The sequence below is a fragment of the Balaenoptera physalus genome (genome assembly GCF_965194825.1).
Source record: "Balaenoptera physalus genome assembly, chromosome: 10".
In the NCBI taxonomy this organism is placed as follows: Eukaryota; Metazoa; Chordata; class Mammalia; order Artiodactyla; family Balaenopteridae; genus Balaenoptera; species Balaenoptera physalus.
Genome location: NC_138889.1, coordinates 108,618,969 through 108,641,744, shown reverse-complemented (window position 1 = coordinate 108,641,744; position 22,776 = coordinate 108,618,969). Strand labels below are relative to the sequence as shown.

The following is a 22,776-nucleotide window of genomic DNA, read 5'->3' as shown; positions in this document are numbered from 1 at the left end:
AAGTAAAATGTTTTGGTGTTTCCATAAGCAAGTGCTGCTTTTTGACATTCAAAAAAAGAAGGCAAGACAAGTAGTAGAGGCACATAGCAGTTCTGCTGCTAACTCAGGGATGAAGCAGGAAGTGCGGGCCTGGGGTGGGGGGAGGGGGGGAGTGGGAGGCGAGAGCCTGCAGGACCTTCTGACTCTTCCTCTTTCACATGGGCGCACACACACACACCAAGGCAGAAAAGGTGTTGTTGCTGTTGTTGTTGTTGTTGCTTTTAAAACCTTTTTATTTAAAAAAAAAAAAAAAACCAAATCAAAATATTTCCCATTGGAGGCTATTTCATTTTTTGTCTTTGAAAAATTTTATTACACAAATATCTCCCATTCCCACATGTCAGAGGAAAGATGTCCTTGCTCTTTCTAAAACCAATAGTGGAGAACGTTTAGAAAACAAAAGTCCAACTAGCTTCCCTCCTTCCCTGGCCCAAAATAACCCCAATGTGTCAACTGAGATAGCATGACTTGTCCCCTTAATGCTTACATTTAATTTAATTTTTTAGCACAACATTGGAGATTGACTCTAAATCAGCAACAAAAAATATATATTTACAATATTTCTCCGAAAACAAAAACACAACCAAACCCTTTAAACATAGTGACTTTAGGAGTTTTATTTATGGAGCAGTTATTTTTTAATCACCAAGTGATTTTATATTATATATATATATAAATTTTCTTCCTTTCCTTGTGGTCTTTCGCCCCGGTGCTCGGAAAGATGGAGGCAGGGTGTCTGGTCCCGCGGTCTGAGGAAGGCAGGCTCTCCTGGCAAGGCCGTGTCTAAGAGCAGATTGCAGGAAATTCGGCAGAACTCCCAGGTTCCTCTGTCCCCAAAGACAGACATTTCTTTCCTCCACATGGACCAACCCTCACCTCTAAAAACCATTTTCCCCCTCACAGTCCCAGAGAAAAGGAAAACCCAGCAAGGGCACAGGTCCATTGGCTGCCACTCGTGAGCTCCCTTTTCTGCTGACCAATTTACGTGCGCGGTAAAAATGCTTGTTTTTCCAAACCAAAAACAACAAAAATAGAAACCAAAACCCAAAACAAACCATCAGCTTGGAAATTTCTGTAGATGAAATGTCCCAAAGTCAGAGGCACTCTCCCGGCACAATCCCTGCTCTGAAGGGGTCTCTCCACCTCCCCTTTTATAAAAAGACAAGAAAACAAAACAAAGTAATCTTTTCAGTATTTTCCACAGGAGCAACCAAAAAAAGGCAGGAAGCTTCCAATTATAGGTCATTAACAATAATATTAATAAGGTTTTTGCTCAATACCCAGGGTTCTTTACAGAGAAGTTCCCCTAACTGAGGCACTCTGGAATAAGTCACTGGCATTTCCTCAAAGTTTCAGCCCCAGTTGGCTGGGGCCTGGAGACCAATGGAAGGGGCAGAGGGTCACGGGAGCAGACTGCTGCTTTTAAGGTGCAGCCAAGAGAATCAGCAGATTGGAAGAAACAGACACAATGCCACCCCCTCCCAAGACCCAGTTTTCTCTTAGGCCTGTCAATGCCAGGGTCAAAGCTGGGCTAGGTGGCAAAGAAGGAGCTCCTCTGCCTCTATTGCTTTGGAAGTGGCAAGGGTGCATGTGGCGTCTCTCCTTGGGGTGGCTCACACTTCAGACCCCTGGTGCCTGGGCTCCTTCCCCTCCCCCCGAGGGCTTCAGGAGGAGGAGAGCCTGAGACTGGGCTGCAGGAAAGGGGCCAGGAAGGGATGGGCTGGAGGACGAGAAGGTGGGGCAAGGTTGTGCTATCGCTATCCTTACAGATGGGGAGCAGAGTGCAAATCCGCGTCTATCATTTATAAGCTCTTGCCACACGCTGCTGCTACTGAGCATCTCCTCACACACTTAAATATTGACCCAAAAGAAATTCCGACCTTTCTTTCCATTTTTTTTTTTTTTTTTAAAGTGCAAAAAGCTCTCTGCTGCCCTAGAGAGAGGATCTTTGGACAGGCCGTTCAATGCAAAGTAAGAGGGGGCAGCTGATGGGGCTCGACACAGGGCGGTGGAGTGGGAGATACCACGCTCCCCTCCTTCCCTCCACACACACGCTTAATACACTCAGCCACACACACAGAGGCACATGCACACCCCCTTCCATGGCTGCAGGCAGAGGGCAGGTGACTGGCTTCTAGGCAGGACCTCCCACCCCTCCAAAGGTGCCACATCAGTGAGCCACTGGGGCTAGACACAGGCCTGGGCTCTGGTGGCTACGGGACACCTGAGGCCCGGAGCCTGCTGGGAGGCAGGTGGGGACTTGGCCTAGTTCTCTGATCCCCCCCAGCTGGGGGAGATAGGCTGCTCCCTCTGAGGACACGCATCCTGGGAAAGCCCTATTCAGGCGGGAATAAGGTAAGTGTGGAAAAGGGCAGGGCAGGGCAGGCCGAAGAAGGAGGGGAACGGGGAGATGGTGCCTGTCTCAGAATCTGCCTGGGAAGCAATAAAATGGGGGTGTCCCTGGGGTAGACAGTTCCAGCTCCTCTGAAGAGCCTCAACCCCAATAAGTGCAACAAGGACTTCACAGAAACTAGCAGGCAAGTCTGGGCTGGGGGAACCTCATTATGTGAACTACCACGAGCATCGGACAGGATCAAGCTAAAGGAGAGGAGAGGAGGGAGAGCACAGACACAACAAGAGGTTTTAGACACCTCAACAGCACCAGTGTGATCTGCATGGGGCTGGCATTCCTGGGGCTGCTGGCCCCTCCTGCATAAGCCGGGAGAGTGTGACGGAGGAGAGACACGCACTGGACACCATAAGGAGAACCTGGCCACGGAGACAGGGCCACTTTCTTCCCTGGGAGTTTGCTCAGAACCAGGCACTGCTGGGGACCATGGATGGGGAGGAGGACCCCAGGGCCCAGTGCAGATGATGGTTACACAGGCACCCCAAACTGAGAGCCCAGCCTCCAGGCAGGCGAGTGAGCGAGTGGGTGAGCAAGCGAGCAGGCACTGTGACAGCACACAGCCTGTGCTTTCCCCTCAGATCAATTTGCTACCCCCTTCTCCTTAGGAGGGAGAGAAACAGGCAGGTAAGCCTGGTGTCCACCACCCTCTCTGCCCCGCCTGTAAGGGAAGGGCTCAAGGGACAGGAGAGCAGAGAGGGAGTGTGACACTGGCCTCAGAGCCCGTGCAGGGTCGGAGAGAGAGGCTCTCCTGGCTGGGGAGTCAGGGGAAGATCGGTTTCCTGTTCAGTCTGGGCTGGGCGTGTCTTAGCTGATCTTCTGTATCAGCTTCTCGTCAGACAGGCAGTAGAGACTGTTGATGGACAAGTCTGAGATGAAGTGCTCGCAGGCTTTTCGGGTGATCTGCTTGCATCCTCGAAGGTCGATCAAGGTCACGTTGGCGATGCGCCGTAGGTAGAGCAGGGTCTGGTCTGTCAATTTATTGCAACCTGTGGGGAAAGTGACCACAAGGACATGCTATGTACACACAGCCATAGGAGCCTCAATTTCCCAGCTTTCCCTCAAAATGCTAAACAAAAGCCCCCTTTTTCCCATAACTACCTGGCTCAGAGACCAGAAGTGCCATCGGCACGGCGGCCTCTGAAGGCCCCCTGCCACCGCACTCCCTGCGCTGCAAGGCTCACCAAACTACAGCTGGGTGGTGTCCGTGCTCTTAGGCACCTGACAACTGCTCGAGGCCTTAGTTCCCATCAGCTAGCTACACAAGGGATAGAGTTCCATGTCCTTGTCCAGATGTCAGGAAACAAATTATCATGGTTTAGTCAACAGACCATGTTCTTTCTGTTCTACTGGTCAAGCTCCAAGGAGGGCTGGGCTTCTGGGAGGCAGGGGGCAGTTTGTCACAAAACATCACAGCGCCATACCTGCCATGTTGAGCTCTGTGAGGGAGTAGCGAGTGGAAGACCCAACAGCGGTGAGTAGATTGGAGGACTGATCTGTCAGGTGGCTGCAGTGACTGAGGTCGAGTCGAGACAGGAGGGGCATGTGGCGAATGATGAGGCGAAGCGTGGCATCTGTGATGTCAAGGCCCGCCAGCCGGAAGTCGGTCATGTTCCGGAGCTTGCTGCGATTGTCCTGACCTGCACAGGCAAGAGAAGGGCCTAGATCAAAATTCTCAACTCTAGTCCAGCTCCAAAGCTGCAGGCAGCTTCAGCTACTTGCTGGCCAGGCCCCCCTGCAGGGGTTAATAAGCAGAACTGCCCACACGCTTCCCTTCAGGGAGTGAGCAGTGCGTGGGGGCCGTTTCTAGGAAACCAGACACGTTTTCTTTCTTCCCAGCTGCTGGACTGTGCCTCACTTACACAGCAAAGGGGTATGTGTGGAATGCTCCTCTCCTTCCCACACTCCCGCACTTTTCTAGACTATCATGGAAACAGCTTTCAATGTTCCACCTCAACCGTGAAGCCTTCCTGGACTTCCTCGGGCTTATACTCTCTAAGCCCCAAGCTCCACTAACCCACAAAATGGACTTACTCCTTTCTTTGTTGGTAGTTATCTATAAACAGGTAACCTGTACTTGTACGCAGTCCATCATTCTGTTTTCAATTTGCATTTTTCTACTCTTCAACAGCATCAGAACCTTAGCTTCTGGGAATGAAGTTCAGCTGAAAGACAAAACTACCCCAAGAGGAGCACAGAGAAGTCAGGCCCAGAGCATACCTGGTTTATCAGCCGGTGGAGTCAGCAAGTCCCGAATTTGAGGGTCCTTGATTCCTACTGCCCACCGAAGATCAAGGGTCCTGAGAAGGGGGCAGCTGGAGGTGCTGAGGGCAGAGACTGCAGACCAGGAGCAGCCTGCCAGGAGGAGGTCTTTCAGTCCTGCAATGGAAGGAAACAGACACGCAATAATACACTCTACCGGCCCATCCAAAGCCTCAACTACCAGCTGATCAGACCAAGGTAAACAGATCCCCAGTCTAATGGAGAGAGGGACCATGTCCTAATCTTACTCTAGTAATCCAGCTCAAAGACTCCTATGCTTTCCTAAATTACATCTAACTCTGGTGGTAAAATGGATTGCTTAGTTCCTACCAGAGTCATGTAAGTGTGAGTGACTTCCTCCTTATCCAAGACCTCAAAATGCTTAAGGGAACAAGGCCTTACAAGGGGCTGATTGAGGCAACATCTTACGCACATTTCCTCTTCAGTGGCTACGCTGAGCAGGCCTGCAGGGCTGGCAGCAGCACCTGACCCCGTTCCCTTCATCGTCTACCGCAGTGACTGGCCCGCCAGTCCAGAGTGGCACCGTGGGGACTGGCAGTTAAGGTGGCCCAGGCTACGTCTCTTGCTAAGCAGAAAGGCAACAATGGCACAGACTGCTGCCCTAAATTGCCCTAAAGCAATTCTAAGAAGCGCTGCCAACAACGCAGCTGTCCCTGCCTACCCTTGGAAGGACGGCGCAGGGCTGCTCACCTGGCAGCCTATTGACGAGCCACGTCAGTTGTTTCTTGGAGATGTTGGTCCAACTGAGGTCGAGGCTAACTGGCTGCCTCTTGATGATGCCACTGAGAGCCTGGGGTACAATAGCCTTACACCTACTCAAGTCAATTTTTGTCCAAAGTCTCTTGTCGCAGCACCTGTGACAGAAGGAAAGAGAACTAGCTGTCGATACCTGATGTCCCTTGTCAGAGGAACTTCACCACAGGCTGCTGGAGGCTTCTGGGAAAAGCAGAGCACCTGGAGGACTCACCTTCCCTAGATTCTTCTACATGCATACAAGGATCATGCCCTGTCATTTTTTTGCCTCAGAGAATAGGGATTACTTGACCAGTTCACCCTGATTTACTCTGGATGGGCTGAGAACACAGCACAATTGTTAGGGACACACAATAAAACATTATACTATAACCCCTCATTTGCATTAAAATGGTATGGCTCCCATCAAAGTATATATAAGGGAACATTAAAAAATTTCTTGACTTCTCACTGCTGGAAGCTACTAGGCTTCCCTCTACTCTCTCCCTCATCACAGTCTCTCCCAGCTGCCTGAGACGCAGGGCGCTACGTGGCACATCCACAGTTCATTTTGCCTTGAGCTCCACAAAGAGCCATTACTGTATCAGGTCGAAAGAGGCTCTTTATTAAAATCAGGCCTGGAGAGTCCTCTACCACCCTTGGGTTTCAGTGCTATCTTTACATTTTCTAGCCAGTCCAGACCAGAACTGAAAGGGAGAGGCCTGCCCTTCCACTGCAATCTACAAGTCCATAGGCCACAAATAGCACTGCAACATGCAGGCTTCTGTTTCATATTTTACAGTTCCTGCTCCCCAGCCTGGCTCAGAGTCTGGCTGGCAGGGGAAGAGGAGACGGCACATAATGCGAGTCTTATGTGGCTTGGCCTGGAAACTGAGGAATAGAGCCAGGCAGGCCCACTAGCCCTATGAAGAGAAATATTAGGAGAATTTGGGTAGATCACATATTAATTCAGATTTGGGAAATAAAAAGTTTGCAAAGAATGGAGTCTTTATTTAAAGACTGAAAAAACTTCACCAATGGCACATGAAACTTCTATGGCAGAAACAGGCTGCTTACAATAGAGCAGGGGATCTCAAACTTTAACGTGTATCAGAATCCCCTGGTGGAGAATTTATTAAAAACAGATTGCCTGGCCCCGCCCCCGAGGTTCTGATTCAGTAGGTCTGACATGGGCCCTGAAAACCTGACTTCTAACAAGGTCCCAGGTGATGTCACTGGTCCAGGCATCACACTCTGAAAACTACTGCAATGGGATTTGACCCAGATATAAAGGATATGTCCTAGGGTCCAGGAGCTTAAGGGAAAACAATGCCCAGTGGAAATCTTTATCACCTCTAGGGATCCCCCCCCTCCCTTGTCTTAACGTTTAACTTGAGAAGAAATGGCAGGTCTCATTAAGAAGGACAACTAAGTCTCAGGAAGCTTCAAAACTGAACTGCTTGCTGGAGAAAGGAATTCCGATCCAGGTTTAGAGGATGAGAATTAAAACTATGGAAAATTGTGAGCCTGTGAGCACCTTCAGAGTTTTTTAAAAGCATGTATACCTCTCTCGTTAGATGGAGACATAACTGAGGCAGGGGCTTAACAGCAGTCATCTGTGTCACCAGCACCAGGAGAGTGACTGGCGTATCACAGGCTCTCAGCAAATGCATAACAAGTTCAGTTGACTGTGGGGTAGGGGGATTATGACTCTGAAGTTTTAGCACAAACTACAAATCCATCCCACAGGTCCAAATGTACAAATCCATTCTTAAGTCCAGTAAAGAGAGATGGGAAAGTAGCAGGGAGAGGAGGCAAAGGGCCAAATTTCCCTGATGACACCTGCAGGCACAACTGGCCACATCTTTAACAGGACCCACCATCTGGGGGACAGACTGGGTTGATTTAATCCTTTAGGACCCGACAAGCCTCCAGATGCCAAGACACATGCTGTTCTCATATGGAAACCTGCCACCTACTCCCGTACCCCTATTCCTGATCCCTGTATCCCTGCTCACCATTTATACCACGTCTTGCACACTCGCATACATTCACAAAGTTCTCTGCGGCTGAGGTAGCGGAAGACAGACATCCAGACCTCCCGCTGCATCCAGCTTTCGTCTCCATCCTGAGCCCAACTGCCCCGGCCATTCAGCCTGGCTGCACCCCCCTCCTCTGCACTGTCATCTTCCTCCTCCTCCTCCTCCTCGTCCTCCTCCTCTCCCCCCAGCCCCTCCTCATCCCCACGCTGGGGGGTTCGGGCTGGGCAGTGCTGCACTAGCACACGGGGGGAATGGCGAAGGTTGGCAGAGGAGGCCGTGATGGCCTGCAGCTTGGGCACAATGGATGTCCCGTGGAGCTCTTTGGTGGGCCTCTGTAGCGTGACAGTGAGGTACGATCCCCGGATCTTGGCTTTCTCAACTTCAGACAGCTCCTTTTTGCCGCTGGGATTGTTCTCCTTTTCCCGTACCATGGTGCGCTCTGTGGCCTGCAGCCGCAGCAACTGCCGCCGTTTGAAGCGCTCATCGCGGCTGGCACTGTGGTGGTCGCTGGGGCCGGCCCCAGGGGATGAACGAGTCACCACGCCCCGGGGGGAGGCCGGGTCGTGGATGAGCTGCAGCATGGAGGTGGGCGAGTGAGGTGGGGGCGTGAGGGGCTCGTCGCAGCTCCGCAGGGGCCGCAGAACTTTGGCTTGCACGGCTTCTTCGTCGCTCTCTTCCATTTTCCGCTTCTGCAAAACAGGCCCCCAAATGCCACGTCAGTGCCTCATTTCTTCAAAACCCTCTACACTTACAGGGTCAACCTCACTGTTGCTCTCAGAAGCCTAGCGAGAAGGCAGGCCACTGCTTTTCTATGGGGAAAGGGACCTCTGCATGCTGCACGGTGGTCATCTCCTCCGTCTGCAATCTAGACTCTGCCAGGATCAGCAACTGAGCTCACATCTGTGCTGGAGAAAGCTGATTACAGAGCAAAACCCTCGAAATAGGTCACTTGGGAAATCTACCTGTGACAGAAAGGTCTGTGTCCAAGTATAGAGGAGTGGGATCCAAATTTGGGCTGCATGATTCCATAGCCTGCCCTATTCATCTCTTGTCCCAATTTTTTGGTTATAATTCCCTGGGTAAAGAAATCCTTTAAAGAGGCCACAACTCTACCCCTATGCCATCTGACCATTTTAAACACCCAAGAGATGCTTCTGTCGGAAGAAAAGCAGCCTACATATATATGTGAACTAGGATGCTGATTGTGATAGCAGTAAACACTACTGACTTTTAGCTCTACCAGGGTCTAAGCTCGACCCTACCAGGCTGCTTCTTCCACTCAGCGCCCCACGCTGTCCCGGGAGACCAACCACAGGTGAGAGATTAAGCCGAGAACGAGAAACTGCACTGCTCCCAGAGGAATCTCCTCAGGATGAAAATGAGGAATTCAAGTTTGGTGAAGCCAACATCTCACAAAAAAAGCACAACCTCACCCTCTGCCACTTGTGCTCACCGGTCACTTGTCCCTTCCTGGAGCCCACCTTGGCTGTGCTGCAATGAAGCCTAACCAATGTGTTCCACTAGGTATCGTAGCAGTAGTTCAGATTTTCCTTAAGGAGACATTTTGTGTCCCTATGCAAGAATTCTGCTCCCTTTTCTCCTTATATTCTTAGATCACTATGGTTGGAAGAGAATGACCAACTTTTGGGTGCTGGCTTTTACAATGCATTAGAAGGTAATACTAAACACAGTCTCTGCCAATCCATCTGCTACAGCAAGCGCCCACCACCACCACCACCACCACCAGTGAAGACACATGTAAAAGCTATTACTAAAAGAACTTGCTGCTAGTATAAGAACTTGGAATAAGGAGAACTTTAGCACTAGTCAACTCCAGAAATCCTTGCCCTCAAAGATATTTAGACTGAAAATTCAATGACCTCAGTGCCTAAGTGGGAAGAAATAGAAAGAAAACAAGGAAACGTGTCCCGACTCCTGCGCAGGGTACCTGGAATCATCCACCAGGGCATGGATGACTGACACGAGGCCAACGGCCTCCTCTGTATGTGCCCTTAACAGGTCTTGCCTTCCTGGCTGGAGTACCAGTGTCTTTTTGGTCCTTTGACATGACTGGTGACCACTGGACCAGCAACAGTAGTAGCCTGGGGCCAAGGTCATGGCACTGATCCCCTCCAGAGGAGGGACGGCCTCTGTAGGACACAATTGGGCACGAGGGCAGGGCTTTCTGCCACAAAGGTGAAGATGACAAAAATGTAACCTGCCTAACTGGAAACTCCAGTATACCACCGTATTTACCAGCTGACTCAGGTCACTGCCTCCCCTCAAGTTTCATTCCTCATGAGCAGCCCAAGCTCACCTCATTTCCCTCCTCAAACAGCCCAGCTGTGGCTCCTCTTTTTCAAGGGCCCCAAACTGTAAAAGAACCTCAGAAATTTGCAGACCCCCAAGGGGGACAATATTCAATAATACAAAAAAACAAAATTTAAAATTCAAAAGAAATATAATTAACCAAAGGAAAAAAAAAGATAGCAAACAAAACAGAATAAAAAATAATCTTGCAAATAAAGATGCAAAGGCAAACGTTATCCTGAGCTTGATGCTTCCTTCCTTCTCACAGTGCAAGTTTGGAGAAAGTTCCCTTACCTGGGTTTTCTCTGAGCTGTCTTCCTGGTAGCACTTTGGACACTCCCAGCAATTTGGCAATTCCTCGTTAAGCAAACCCTCTCCATCCATCTGTAGGCAGATAACGATGTTAAAAATCTGTCTCATTTAAAAAACAGACAAAACCCAACCTGTCTCTTAAGCTTCCTTTATCAAACAATAACACAGCCACATGGTTGGGAAGAGTTACCCACTCTTTAACACACTGGTCCACAGGGGAGAAAGATAGAGAACCATCTGGCCTCACTCCCAGACAGTGGGAAACTGGCCATCCTCACTCTTGGTTACCTGATCAAGTTTAGACTCCAAGAGAAGATTCCGAAGAGTCTGGGTCAATCTGGGGTCTCTTCCTCCCCTGACATATACATTCTCCTGAGGGTCTCATGCCACTTTGTAAAAGGAACTGGACACACAGGAACAGTGCCAGTGTGATCTTGACAGTGGGGCATAATGGTTATGACTTAGTCATGGTTTGGGGTCTCTGTGACTCAACTGTTCAGTGAGGATAAATAACAATACCCATTTTATAGGGTAGTGGTAAGGATTAAATGAATTACATACTATGTAAAATGTTTAGAAAAATGCCTGGCATGTAGTAAACACTTTGTATTAACCATTGCCATCATCATGAAGATAATACCTTATTTTATCAAATCTAAGATGCATATTTTCACATTGGAATCTTCTGAAATTGGGCTGCTTCTCACAATTAACAGTGTCTTATAATCACTGTCAGCCAGGTGGCAGTCATAACATAGTTGACACCTTCAGGAAGACCAAGAAAGTACCAGCACCAATGCACTTTAGATTTAAAGAAAACTTAAAGAAGAAACAGGTCAGACCCAACTTCACAGCGTTGTCTTAAAGATTAAACAAGGGAGTGCATGTAAAAGAGTGCTTCTTCACTCCGGCTGCACATTAGAATCACTCGGGGAGCTTCTGAACATGCCTGGGCCCAGAGTCCATGATAGAAGAGTTGACTCAACCTCTGAGGTTGAGGTCTGAACCTATTTTTTTTTTTTTTTTGAACCTTCTAACTACTGTTTTTGGCTGTGCTGTGCGGCTTGCAGGATCTTAGTTAGTTCCCTGACGAGGGATTGAACCCAGACCCTCGGCAGTGAAAGTGCGGAGTCCTAACCACTGGACCGTCAGGAAATTCCTGTTCCTAATTTTTTTTTTTTTTAAAGCTCTCCAGGTGTGCACCAAGCCTGATACAGACTGAACACATATTAAATGTTAGCTGACAGTATTACTCTCACCATCTTTCAGGAACTAATGTCCAGAGATACAATGAAGTATGTAACAGAGGCGCTTAAAGGCATGAGGCATTCCAAAACAGACTAGGCTATTCCATGATGGCCTGGGGACTCCAAACATACCCACCAGAGGCCAGACTGTAAGCTCCATGAGGGTAGGAACCAGGACTATTTTGTGTACCGGTTTATCCTCAGGGTCTAGCACAGGGCCTGACATTGAATACAGACACTAAATCAAGAGCAGATGTCAGACCACTACATGACCCACAGCTGGTGGCCCACAGTAGGGATGCTGGCAGCCTCTCATGACAGATGTTCCACTTTCCCCTGCTCCACTCAGTATCTTTAGACATTCTATTAGCCGAGACCTCATGGGCCCTTTAGGCCTCTCCTCACCTGGAGGCAGCCAGGATGAACAATCTCGTTGCAGACACAGCATTCCATGAGTTTCTTCTCAAAGTCCTGTGTCTCCTCATTTTGATCCACCTCTCCACAGAGGGAACACGTGACTGAGTGAGGCAGTCTGGGCTACAAGAGGACAAAGACAGAAACCAAGAAAAGAGCAGGCTTAGATCCTTATCATTTCAGCTTCCCTTTAACCGAAGATGGGACGATTTGGTTCCTGTAATTCTCTAGTAAACACTTGGAGAGCACAGAGACCGGGTGGTGAGAAGAGAGGTTTTGGCAGGAAAAAAGGCTAAGGAAGAAAATGGGGAGCGTCAACTAGCTGAGGACAAGAGACCAAAAGAGATCAGTTTATTTTCAGTTGGCCTGTCCTTGGCCTCTCAGGTCCTTCCTTTCTAATCCACTTAAAGAGGGGACAGACAGCAGTGATTTGCCCTTCAAATGCTGGTCCCTCATTTGAAAATTGGCTAAGGCTGAAAGATTAAATTAGATTATTTTAAATATTAGATACCTTCCTTCTAAACCCAGAGAAAAAAGGGACAAAATGAAGAAAGCCATAAAGAGAGCAAAACCTTGTCTTCCCAACTCTGAAGTCTACACTATGTGTATTTCGGTCCCCTGGTACCACCCCCCCTCCCCCATATTCTTTACCCAGCAGATCACTCACTGCCAAGCACTGCCGGAGAACACAGGACTGCTTCATGCGACCAGGGCCCCCAAACTTCTTCATGTCCCTGCAGTAGTGGCAGACACCACACTCTCCTTGCACACAGGCTTTGCATTTTCGACATCGCACCCGTCTCCGCCTGGCTCCTGACACTATGGGGGAGGCAGCAGCTGGCCTCACAGGTGTTAAGCGTGGAGCTGGTTTCATAGTGTGAGGCTTTGTGATGGGGATGGTAGGAACCCGCACCTTTGGCCGGGTCGGGAATTTAAGCTAGAAAGAGAAAGCAGTGAGGTCAAACATATCAGGTAGCTTTAAGGACTGGAGGGGGTAGAACATTACACGGCTTGGCAAACTATGGCCAGAGGGCAAACCGCCCACTGCCTGTTTTTGTAAATAAAATTTTATTGGAACAAAACCATGCTCCTTTGTTTATGTTTTGTCCGTGGGTGATTTCAAGCACAGTGGCAGAACTGAGAAGCTGCAACAGACTGTATGGCCTGCAAAACCTAAAAAAATTATCTTTATTTATTATATTTATTACCTACATATTATCTTTATGGAAAAAGTTTGCCAATCCCTTCAGACTACTTCAGCCCCATCCCTCACACTCTGCTGAGCTGCCCTTCCCTGAAGCTTTCTATGTACCAAAGTCATTCCACGGGCACTCTAATATTTCCTTATCCTGAATATTACTACTCAGAATACATTCCTGAAGAAGACAGTAAACTACCTGAGGGTGAGACGAGTCTTGTTCTTTATTATTCCAAATCCAAGCTTACAACCTGGTACACAGGAGACACTCCAATAATAGTTAAGGGTGGAATAAATCTCTAAGGTATATGTTTATAATTTTAGCACTTGTATTTTACCCCGCTGGTTATCTTTTCAAGAACAAGGACTATGTCTTCCACTTCTTTAATTTCCCACTGTGCCTTAAGTACTTTTCTGACACAGAACACTCAACAGCCAGGGCCAGAAATGCTGTTTTGAGGCAGTCCCATGTGGCCATGCATGAGCCAAGTGGGATGACACTACTTAGGAAGGAGGAAGTGGTTCTTCAAAGACATCTTTTAGCTCCACACCTTTATATTCTGCCTAAACGTTCCTGGAATGTGATGGCTCTGCAAGTTTTAGCTGGGGAACCAAAGAAGGGCCTAATTTATTTGCCGGACTCACGACCAGGATCAGAATGCTATCACTGACCTTGACAAAGAACAATATGGGAAAAAACTATACAGGACCTGACTGAAGAGGCATGAAAATTCATAACTGACAATTTATTAACTAATGGGTAACTGTTTTCCTCTCTTTTCAATTCAATACTTAAAAGTCCAAATTAAGGGGAACCTTGAGAGTGTGGTCTCACTCCAATATAGACACATTCTAGCCTTTTAAATGTGTATGCAATTATTTTAACTAGTTTTACATCAGATGTATGAAAATAATTGAGTCACTGGGCCAGAAGGATAGGAACTGATCCATTCTTGGCATCTGAACCTGGAGGCAGGTCTCCTAGTTTGACAGTTCTGTTAAGAGAGTCACCTCCAAAGATAGCCAATTATCCTGACTTAAGAGGCAAAACAGAACTGAGTAATGATTTTCTGTCAGTTTACACTAATGCAACCAAAGCTGTCTGCCTCTAGTTGTTCTTTTTCTTCCAGGAACAGTAATGGTTAGCCAGCAAAATGTTTCAGCAGCCTGAAGAATAATGTCTTACCTTATCCCTTTTCGGCCACTGTACAATAGGGACTCCAGTGAGGGCTAACTTGGGATCACTGTTGGCAAGCTCCTCCAGCAAAATCTAAGGGTAAGATAGGAGAGAAGAGGGGAAAAAAGGACACAGTGAACAAAGAGCCAACCACTCCTAACAGCATCCAGACTTAGCCTCAGTCCCCCTAAGCACCAAGGTGAAGGGCAGGCTGGCAACTGTCTACATTTTCCCTTCATATAGAGAGAGACTCACTGCAAAACAAATCGAAGATGGAAAAGAACTCAAACGAGTGCAGTACTATCAAGACTTCAAATTTACTTTTGTTTCCAACCCCATACTTGTGTACTTACTGTAACCACTTACGCTACCGCTGTGAAAAGTGTTGTCACACAGTTCTATATATGACAGTAAAACTTTACCTCACCCCATTACTCTTCTACACCAGTTAACGAGTATTATCATGTATTTAAATATTGCCTTCATTTTGCAGATGTTATTGGCAAAGTGGCAAAAAAAAAGGATTGGCTAATACTGAATTAATAATATGAACAGCAGGGTCTTAATGTCTTGATTCAACCCCGGGCTCTGTTCTTCTAAGGCTGATTACAGAAATCTCAATCTCAAATCTCTCTCTCTCTCTCTCTCTCTCTCTCTCTCACACACACACACACACACACACACACACAGAGTTATTTGCCTTTATTCCCATAAAGGGGGGCAGGAACAACCTTAGGGGCAATAGTTCCCATGACTTTAGCCAATCTAGTTTGAATGACTTCAGGTACAATTCTACAGTAAGAAACTGCCACTCAAGTGAGTCACACTGGTTGAGTGTTATTTTGAAACAAATCTTTTATGTTTTAGACAGAAATTTCTGAGTCCCAAACCTTCTAGCAGAACGAACAAAATCCCTCCTCATCTGACCGCATGAGCCCTAAAGCAATGGCAACTGCAAAAAAAACACAAATCCAGAAGACAAGTTACACAATTTCTTTCTGGTTGCTTTAGGTGTATACAGGATATTAACTGTTTCAGGGAAAAGTAAACTTTGATCCTGGACAGGCCAGCATGCCTGGGCCATTTTTAATAATAATTCTCATAATCCTGTGGGGTCTGTGCCTAGAGACCAGGACTTTTGGAAGCATGAGGCATTTCTCTACCAAGTTTTTTCATCCTTAACCTAAGGATCATGCTCCAAATCCAGAGCTGGGACTCAGAAAGACCCTTTAACTCATACCCATGAAGCTCCTCCACGATGATCCCCTTTGCCAAATCTCCAGATGCCTCTCACACTCCCCCAAACTGATTTCATTTGCAGACGTTTTATTTACTTCGAGTTGCTATGGCACCCTGTTCTGGAGCCTCCTCTTAGCACCACACTGCGTGGGGGTGAAGAGGCGGGGTGCAGTGCCACGTGGGACTAGGCTCTGGTACGGGCTCCTAATCTCCCCAGGGTGAAAAATTCAGGTCCATTCAAAATGTGTGCTAGGGAGTGCACGGCTCCCCTCCCCCGCTTCGCACTGCCGAGGAGGAGGACTCTGCCCATTTCCTCTGCCTGCAAGCACTGAGCTGTCCACAAACAGGGACTTTCCACTCTCAGCAGAACAGACTACACAGAAAGATCCGCAATTGTTTAAGAGTAGAAAAGGAACCTAACTATTCATCAAAAGCAGTCTACCTGCAAGACTTCTGTGGGGGACGGGGAAGGGTAGGTGGAGGAACTGTGTCTGTGTTGGGGTGCGGGGCGGGTGGAGGGGGGCAGCTGTTCACACATACACGACTCAGTTACTAGGGTCTGTGTGGGTGTGGAGGGAAATGCAGATTTCCTTCCAAGCCTTATTTCACCGGGGCCATACGACCAAGCACGTCCTGCCTTCATCAAAAAAGGCAGACTCCAGCTGAGGCCCTTCAAGAAACCATATAAAGAAGCCACCACCCTTCACCAGAGGGGGTTTGGGACAGGGAGCGGGGGTGGAGTGCGGAAAGGCTGACGCCTATCTAGGCTCCTGGCATTCGAGAGAATGTTCAAGCACAAGCCCACACCCGACACAGCCCAGGAAGGGGAAGAGAACCGCGGGCGCCTGAGTAGAGAAGAGGAAAAGATTCCCAAAAGCCAAACGACCCAATTTGAAAGCACATCCCACCAGGAGAGGGAACAAGTGCAGTGACGGCACAACCAACACCTAAGCATTGTCCCGGACTCGCTCGGCAGGCAGTTCTTCTGCCTCTTCACCGAGACAAAGTCCCTGCAGTTACATACACCCCGAACCAGAAAGGGTTTGCCGCCCGCCTGCCTGACCTTGCGTTTCTCGTCGCTCTGGAGCTGCCGAGGCTCTTGGTTGAAGTTTCCCCAGCGTCTTTGTTTTGCTTTCTGTATTGGAAGTTGTGCTGAAGGACTTAGGTTTTCTGCCTCTAGGAAAAATCCCAATTTACTTGAAAATTCTGAAATCTCCCAGAGCAGCTAAGGCAGGACAGTCGGGCTAACCCCTTCAGGTTACCCAGAGGGAGCGGCGTGCAGTGCTCTAAGCTCCTTCTCGAGCCCTTCAGCTCAGCCGCGGCTTCCTGTGACTGCGAACAATGCTGCTGCGTCACCCACATGCAGCTCCCAGAAATGCTTTGCAACGGAAGATGGCAGGAGGGGAGCCGAGCTCGAGTGAGTGAGCCAGCAGAGGGCCCAGCGTCCTGCGGCAGAGTCAGGAGGGGGTGTGCTGGGCAGGCGCTCTCTGCCCGGCGATTGGAGGAGAGCCTGCCGGGGAGGTGAGCCGGCCACGCCCCGCCTTCTCCCTCCCACCATCACCACAAGAGGAGAACCCAGGGCCGGCCCCCAGGGCTCTGGCTGGCTGACTTCGGAAGGCGCCAGCAAAGGCAAGGCTTTAACCCATTCCAAGTCTGGTCCCGCGTTCGTCCTTGCCTAGGTCCACACCCTTCCCCTCAGGGTCACCTCTTATGGTCACGGCTGGTGCTCTCACTGGCTGCACACACCGATCTCTCCCCACTCTCAGGCAGACAGCGAGTCGCCCGAAGTTCAGCCTCTGCAGCTGAGCCAGGCCCCGGAGCTGAGCTCCTCTGGAGTTACCTTCACTCCCTGAACAACCGGCCTGCTTCACCTGCCCCTCCCCCAGCCCAGAATCCAGAACCAGCACACGTTCCCAGAAAAACCTTCAGAATGACACATTTCAACCAATACTGAGGTATTCAATACAGTACGTCTGTTTAATATCAGCTACTTCCACAACAGATCCCGGCCTCTGCTCACCACCCGGGGAGCCTCCCACAGTGAGAGAACCGCCTGGGCAGCTCTGCTGGCAGTTCCCTCGTGACCAAGTCAGACCAGCTGAGGTGCAATCTCAGGTCAAGGAGCTTTACTCTCCTACCTCGGAACCAGGCACAGGGAACCAGGGGAAGCGCAGCTGCCAACTCCACACCTGCCAGTCTCCTGGGACCCTGCCCCTTGGACTACCCCGCCCTCAGGACACCAGCCCTCCCGCACATCTCCTATGCCTATGCCAGTCGTCTGTTCTGCCTGCCTCTTTCTTGATATTCCCTGGATGAAGCAGTCAGCCTCACATCCTGTCAGACACCTTCATGCCACTTCTGACAGCCACTCGAGTGACACGTGTCACCCACTCTCCACGCACCGATCCATGGTCAGGGTTAAGCTCAGATGGAATGAGCACTCTCTCAGGCTACAGTGTCCCATATATTGGGGCCAGATTTATGTAATTTTTAGACTCTAATAAATGTAACTTGGCTTTTTTGGAAATGACAGAAGCTGCTTTGAAATAAACATCTCAGGCCACTGAGAACCTAGCTCTTAACCACTGGAAACATGCTTATTTATTCTAGCTTATTCCAGGACAGCTGTTTCAGTGAGTTTCTGGTGCAGTCAATGGCCTAATAGGCTCTCTGGGGCCTGGGGCTTTGGATGCCGGGCACTGCATATTTTAATTTTTACAGTAGTTTACCAAGGAAAAGGAGGGACTTTCGTGCTCTTCTGTGGAGCTCTTCCTGGAAATGTTTGAATGGTCATTCTAATCCTAAACCTCATTTGCACTTTATCTTAAGACTCAGAGACCCTGTGTAATTAGTCTTAATCAGTGGACTGCCTGGGAAGTCCCTAGCCTATTATGTTAGAAAAACCTTCCTTAACAGTGTGAGAGGTCTTCTTGGAAAATGCCTGTTTTGGTCTTAGTGTTATCTAACCTAGAGGGATGATGAAGTATGCACAAATACTTGAGAAACAAGTTACTCCAAAACAAAACAAAACACAAGTTCAAGTTGTAGCAAGCAGAAATTCTAAAGGCCACCGGAAAAGGACAAAAACCAGACAGGGCACTAGGAAACTCACTCCTGGTAAGTTTTCAAATCACACATTAAATAAGACCTAATTTTTTTCTCCTATTAATTCAGAATAAAAGATAGGCAACAAAGATGAGAATAAGAATATAACGTTATATAATACAGGAATATAATGAAAATATTTTTAAAGAATTGTATCTATTTTAACCTAACCTATATGCCTTGGAGCTGAGTTAAATTATTTAAAACTTTTTAGTCAGTAAGACTATGTGAATTATTACAAATATCTTGTCAGTAAAAATTGCAAATGAAGTTTTATTTATACAAGTTCTTTTTTTTCCTCCTCATCTGGCTTAATGGACTAAGTTCTAATTACACTGGGTCCTCTATCAGCTCTTCTCTTTATTAGTGGCAGAATCACTCCCAAAGTGTCAGATGAAGGAAATTTCTGATTAGTGTTTCTGTATTTATTCACAACCGTAACTCTCTGCTTCAGTCCCATCATACTCCTGGGATGGAGCTTAGTGTAAATTTTTACATCACAGTTACAAAATAAAATGTTAGAATCTTAGATCAGAGCAGCAGTAGCCACTTGTACCACAAAGAAAAAATTTCAAATTTATAAATTGAGAGCTTTCATCATTTAGATGATGTTGTAGTAATCAATCTGTATCATCTAACAGGAAAGTTTATTAACTGGTAAATTAAAAAGACTGGCACCTCCTTCCCTTAGAACAGAATCGACCACCTGTAAACCTAGAAGGCACTTACTACTTTCTTAGCCCACTTAAAATGCCTGCTCCACCACTGGACTGTAAGCTCCCTGAGGGTTTGGTCCACAGTATGTTCGCATATTTTTACCAACTCTAAGCCTGGTTCCTGGCAGAGAGTAGGCAGGCATTATTCACATTAGTGGAATAAGTGAATTTCATAGATTTGTAACAGTTAATTTTTTTCTGTAATAATGATACTGTTTATTAAGTACTTTACTAACATTATCATTAATTTTCACAACATCCCCACTGAGGTAGATGTTATTTTACAGAGGAGAAAACATGCTTTTATAGATCTAGTATCCTGCCCAAAAGTCACATGTTTGCCAAGCTTATCAAAATGTTTTAGAGAAAATAGGAAAGTAGACAAATATTCAATAACCCTGAAATTGTTTCATTAAGTGAGCTGGGCAGCCAAATGTATTGATATATTAAAAGCTTCTTTATATATATATATATATATATATATATATATATATACACACACACACACACACACACACACACACACACACAAAGAGCTCCTTTATTACCAAAATAAACACAAACAGAACAGTAAAGTCTGATTAAAACTTCAGTCTTCCAGCCGACTCCCACCATCTTGCTATGACGCACTGTCAGCAGCTGATAGGCCCCCCTCCAGCCCCGCTGTAATACACATACAAACAAAGACACTTTTTCTTACATTAATGGGATTGCACTATACATACTGCTCCAGGTCCTGCCTCTTTATTCAACATTTCTCAAGGACATGGCCTCTCAATTTTAGATTAGGAGCCAAGGTTACTCACACCCCTCCCAAATAGGACTTTACACATGCTCATTACTTTCCCCTGAACTCTGCCAATAAATCAACACTTTTTAATGCCCCATTTTTCATCTAATTCCCTTCAAACTCTATACTCTATGATCTTTCTTCAACACTGTAGAACATTTTAGAATCTTCAAAGCCCTTTTACCACATCAGTAAAATTGACTTTTCTCCCAGGGAATAGGTAATTACGGATGTCTCGAGATATCCACCAATTTTCCTCTCATCTCTTCTCCTAGTTATTTGTGAGAGTCATATAGGCTACAACAAGAAACAATCCCTCTCTCTGCAGGAAGGGTAAACTCTGGGCTTGCTTTTGTCCTTTGCTGCAGTGTAGCCTTCTGTGCTACCACAGCACCAAGTTCTCTAGCACTGCAGTCTCCAGCTGTGCAGTGATTCGGCACCCACCCAATCCAATGCTTTTTTTTCTTTTTGGTGATGCTTAGATTCTTGAAGTATTTAAGCCATAAACTCAGTGTTATCTAAAGCTCAGATTAAATATAACTGGTCAAATGTAGGAATAATCCATTTGATCTTAAGTGAAACTACCTGCAGAACTGGGTTCTAAATCTTTTGTCTTCTGTTATCAGCTACATTTTGACTATGGTATTGGGTAAACAAGAGAAGGAAGAATTCAAACACGGTCAGTCTATGCAGTCATCCTACTGGGCCACTCGTTCCTCATGCTCTGGTCTCTATGCCACTCTGTCTTAGTGAGCAATGGCAGCCATATTTTCCATGATTCCTGATAAACAGGAAGCTCTCTCTAGACACTTTTCACAGTGTTAACAGTTCTCTTTAGATGGCTCTTCTTAACTCATTCCCTTTCTTGCTGCCTCCTTTTACTCTGCTTAATATTTGACACAAATCTTTCTACATTTTCCCCTACCACTCTGCCTCTGCAAATATCCTTATTCAACTACATTAGTTAAGGGAGTTTGTGTATTTCTATCATGACATTGGACCTGTACAACTGGTTAGTGAATTATAATATGACTTCCTACAACTGAATTCAATGAAATCAAATCCATCTATAGACATCCTTTAGGATTAAAAAGATATTTTTCAAAAAAAAAAAGATATTTTTCTTTTTCATGAATTAGAGATACAGATTCCCCAGGCCACAAGAACGTTAGTGAGAGATAAACTTACAAATCTTTCTTCTTAGGGTTCCTAAAGGCAATTATACAAGTTAATAAGTCGCCAAAGTCACGATTTAATGTTTCCTACATGCATCCATGATGGAATAGCTACATGAAAAAAGAAACTTCTGGGGAGTTCCCTGGTGGCCTAGTGGTTAGGATTCCAGGCTTCCACTGCCGTGACCTGGGGTCAATCCCTGGTCAGGGAACTGAGATCGTGCAAGCCGCGCGGCGCGGCCAAAAAAGGAGAAACTTCTCCAGAAAAAAAGATGATGTTACACTCAAAGTCTCAGGGAAACATAATTATATACGTCCCATCACAATGGAAAAGAAAAAATGTAAGTGCCCTTTGTTCACTCAGGGGTGGGAAGTGAGTTTGGGAACTGGTTTGTGAGTCTGGAAAAGTAGGCTAAGTTTGTTTTGCTGCACATTAATCATTACAGATATAGGACCACACCCACCTGGAACTTTGTTATTTCCTCCCATAAATACAAGCCACAATGATAACTACCTGCCTTGTCTAGAACAGCTTTATAAAACCAAACTATAAAACCAACTGTCCAGCTTCTATCACTATGGAGAGGACCAACCTCACTAGGGTACCACCCCTTTTAGTCTCTTAAAGTTTTTACCATTTCACTGATGCATAAACAGTAAGATATAATTAAAATGTCAATCGAAGAAAGAAAAAATTAAAAAAATTAAAAGTCTAGGTCCTATCCCAGTCTTTGGAATTCTTTCCTGAGGTATCTGGCAGAAGGTAGGGAGCACCTCAGCTGGTTGGTTAGTGGTGGCCAAGGGAAAACTTGAATCAGGAATCAGGAATGGAAAAGATGTACTATGAGATATTTCGCCCATCTTCCTTAAGGTCACTAAAATTATTCCTTATAAATTCTTCTGTGGCTTAAAACAATCTATATGACAGGTTTGAAAAATAACACTTACTACAAATGGTGAACTAGCTTTCTAATACACATACCCATGCCCTGCATCCAAGACATAATTCCAAACAGTGATTTAAAGACTTTTTGGTGTTCATATTAAAGGTTACTTTTGTGTGTGTGTGTGTGTGTGTGTGTGTGGCCGCACCAGGTGGCATGTGGGTTCTAAGTTCTCTGACGAGGGATCGAACCCATGTCCCCCTGCAGTGGCAGCGTGGAGTCTTAACCACTAGACCACCAGGGAAGTCCCCAATGTTTATGTATAACGAAAGATTTAATAGAACTCTCTCCAGTTCAGACAGCTCAAATCTGGATTCCTTAAAAATAAGCTCATTTCTTTGAGACCAATACATGAGGGGTGGGCTGGGCTTTGAAGATTACTAATGCTTGGAGACTTATTGAGAAAGAAGAAAAATATACAACAAGAAGAAACTTGATATAGCAATAGGATGAATTATGTTTAAAATGACACTTTTCTCAAAAGTTGCCCCAATGTATTTAAGTCTTAATACTAGATAAATTTGAAGCTAAATATGTTAAACATGCTCAACATAACCCAACATTTCTATTTCTTTCCTCTAAATCTGCTTGGGGTAAGACTGCTAGAGATTGTTATTGGCCACTTTTGTTCTGCAATAGGCCTCTT

General features: G+C 46.6%; 1 protein-coding gene across 7 annotated transcripts in view; it reads right to left on the bottom strand.

The window, feature by feature from the left end:
* Positions 1-636: 636 nt before the first annotated feature.
* Positions 637-22,776, bottom strand: part of KDM2A (lysine demethylase 2A) — a 104,960-nt gene continuing 82,820 nt past the window's right edge. For all 7 annotated transcript variants that reach the window (XM_082478202.1, XM_082478205.1, XM_082478204.1 and 4 more), the window contains 9 exons: positions 14,171-14,254; positions 12,454-12,723; positions 11,778-11,909; positions 10,108-10,197; positions 7,480-8,192; positions 5,420-5,583; positions 4,667-4,825; positions 3,871-4,086; positions 637-3,435 (listed from right to left, as the gene is read on the bottom strand). In XM_082478202.1, the coding sequence (XP_082334328.1) occupies positions 3,254-3,435; positions 3,871-4,086; positions 4,667-4,825; positions 5,420-5,583; positions 7,480-8,192; positions 10,108-10,197; positions 11,778-11,909; positions 12,454-12,723; positions 14,171-14,254 (2,010 nt within the window). In that variant the 3' untranslated portion in view covers positions 637-3,253. The remainder of the gene's footprint in view (positions 3,436-3,870; positions 4,087-4,666; positions 4,826-5,419; positions 5,584-7,479; positions 8,193-10,107; positions 10,198-11,777; positions 11,910-12,453; positions 12,724-14,170; positions 14,255-22,776) is intronic.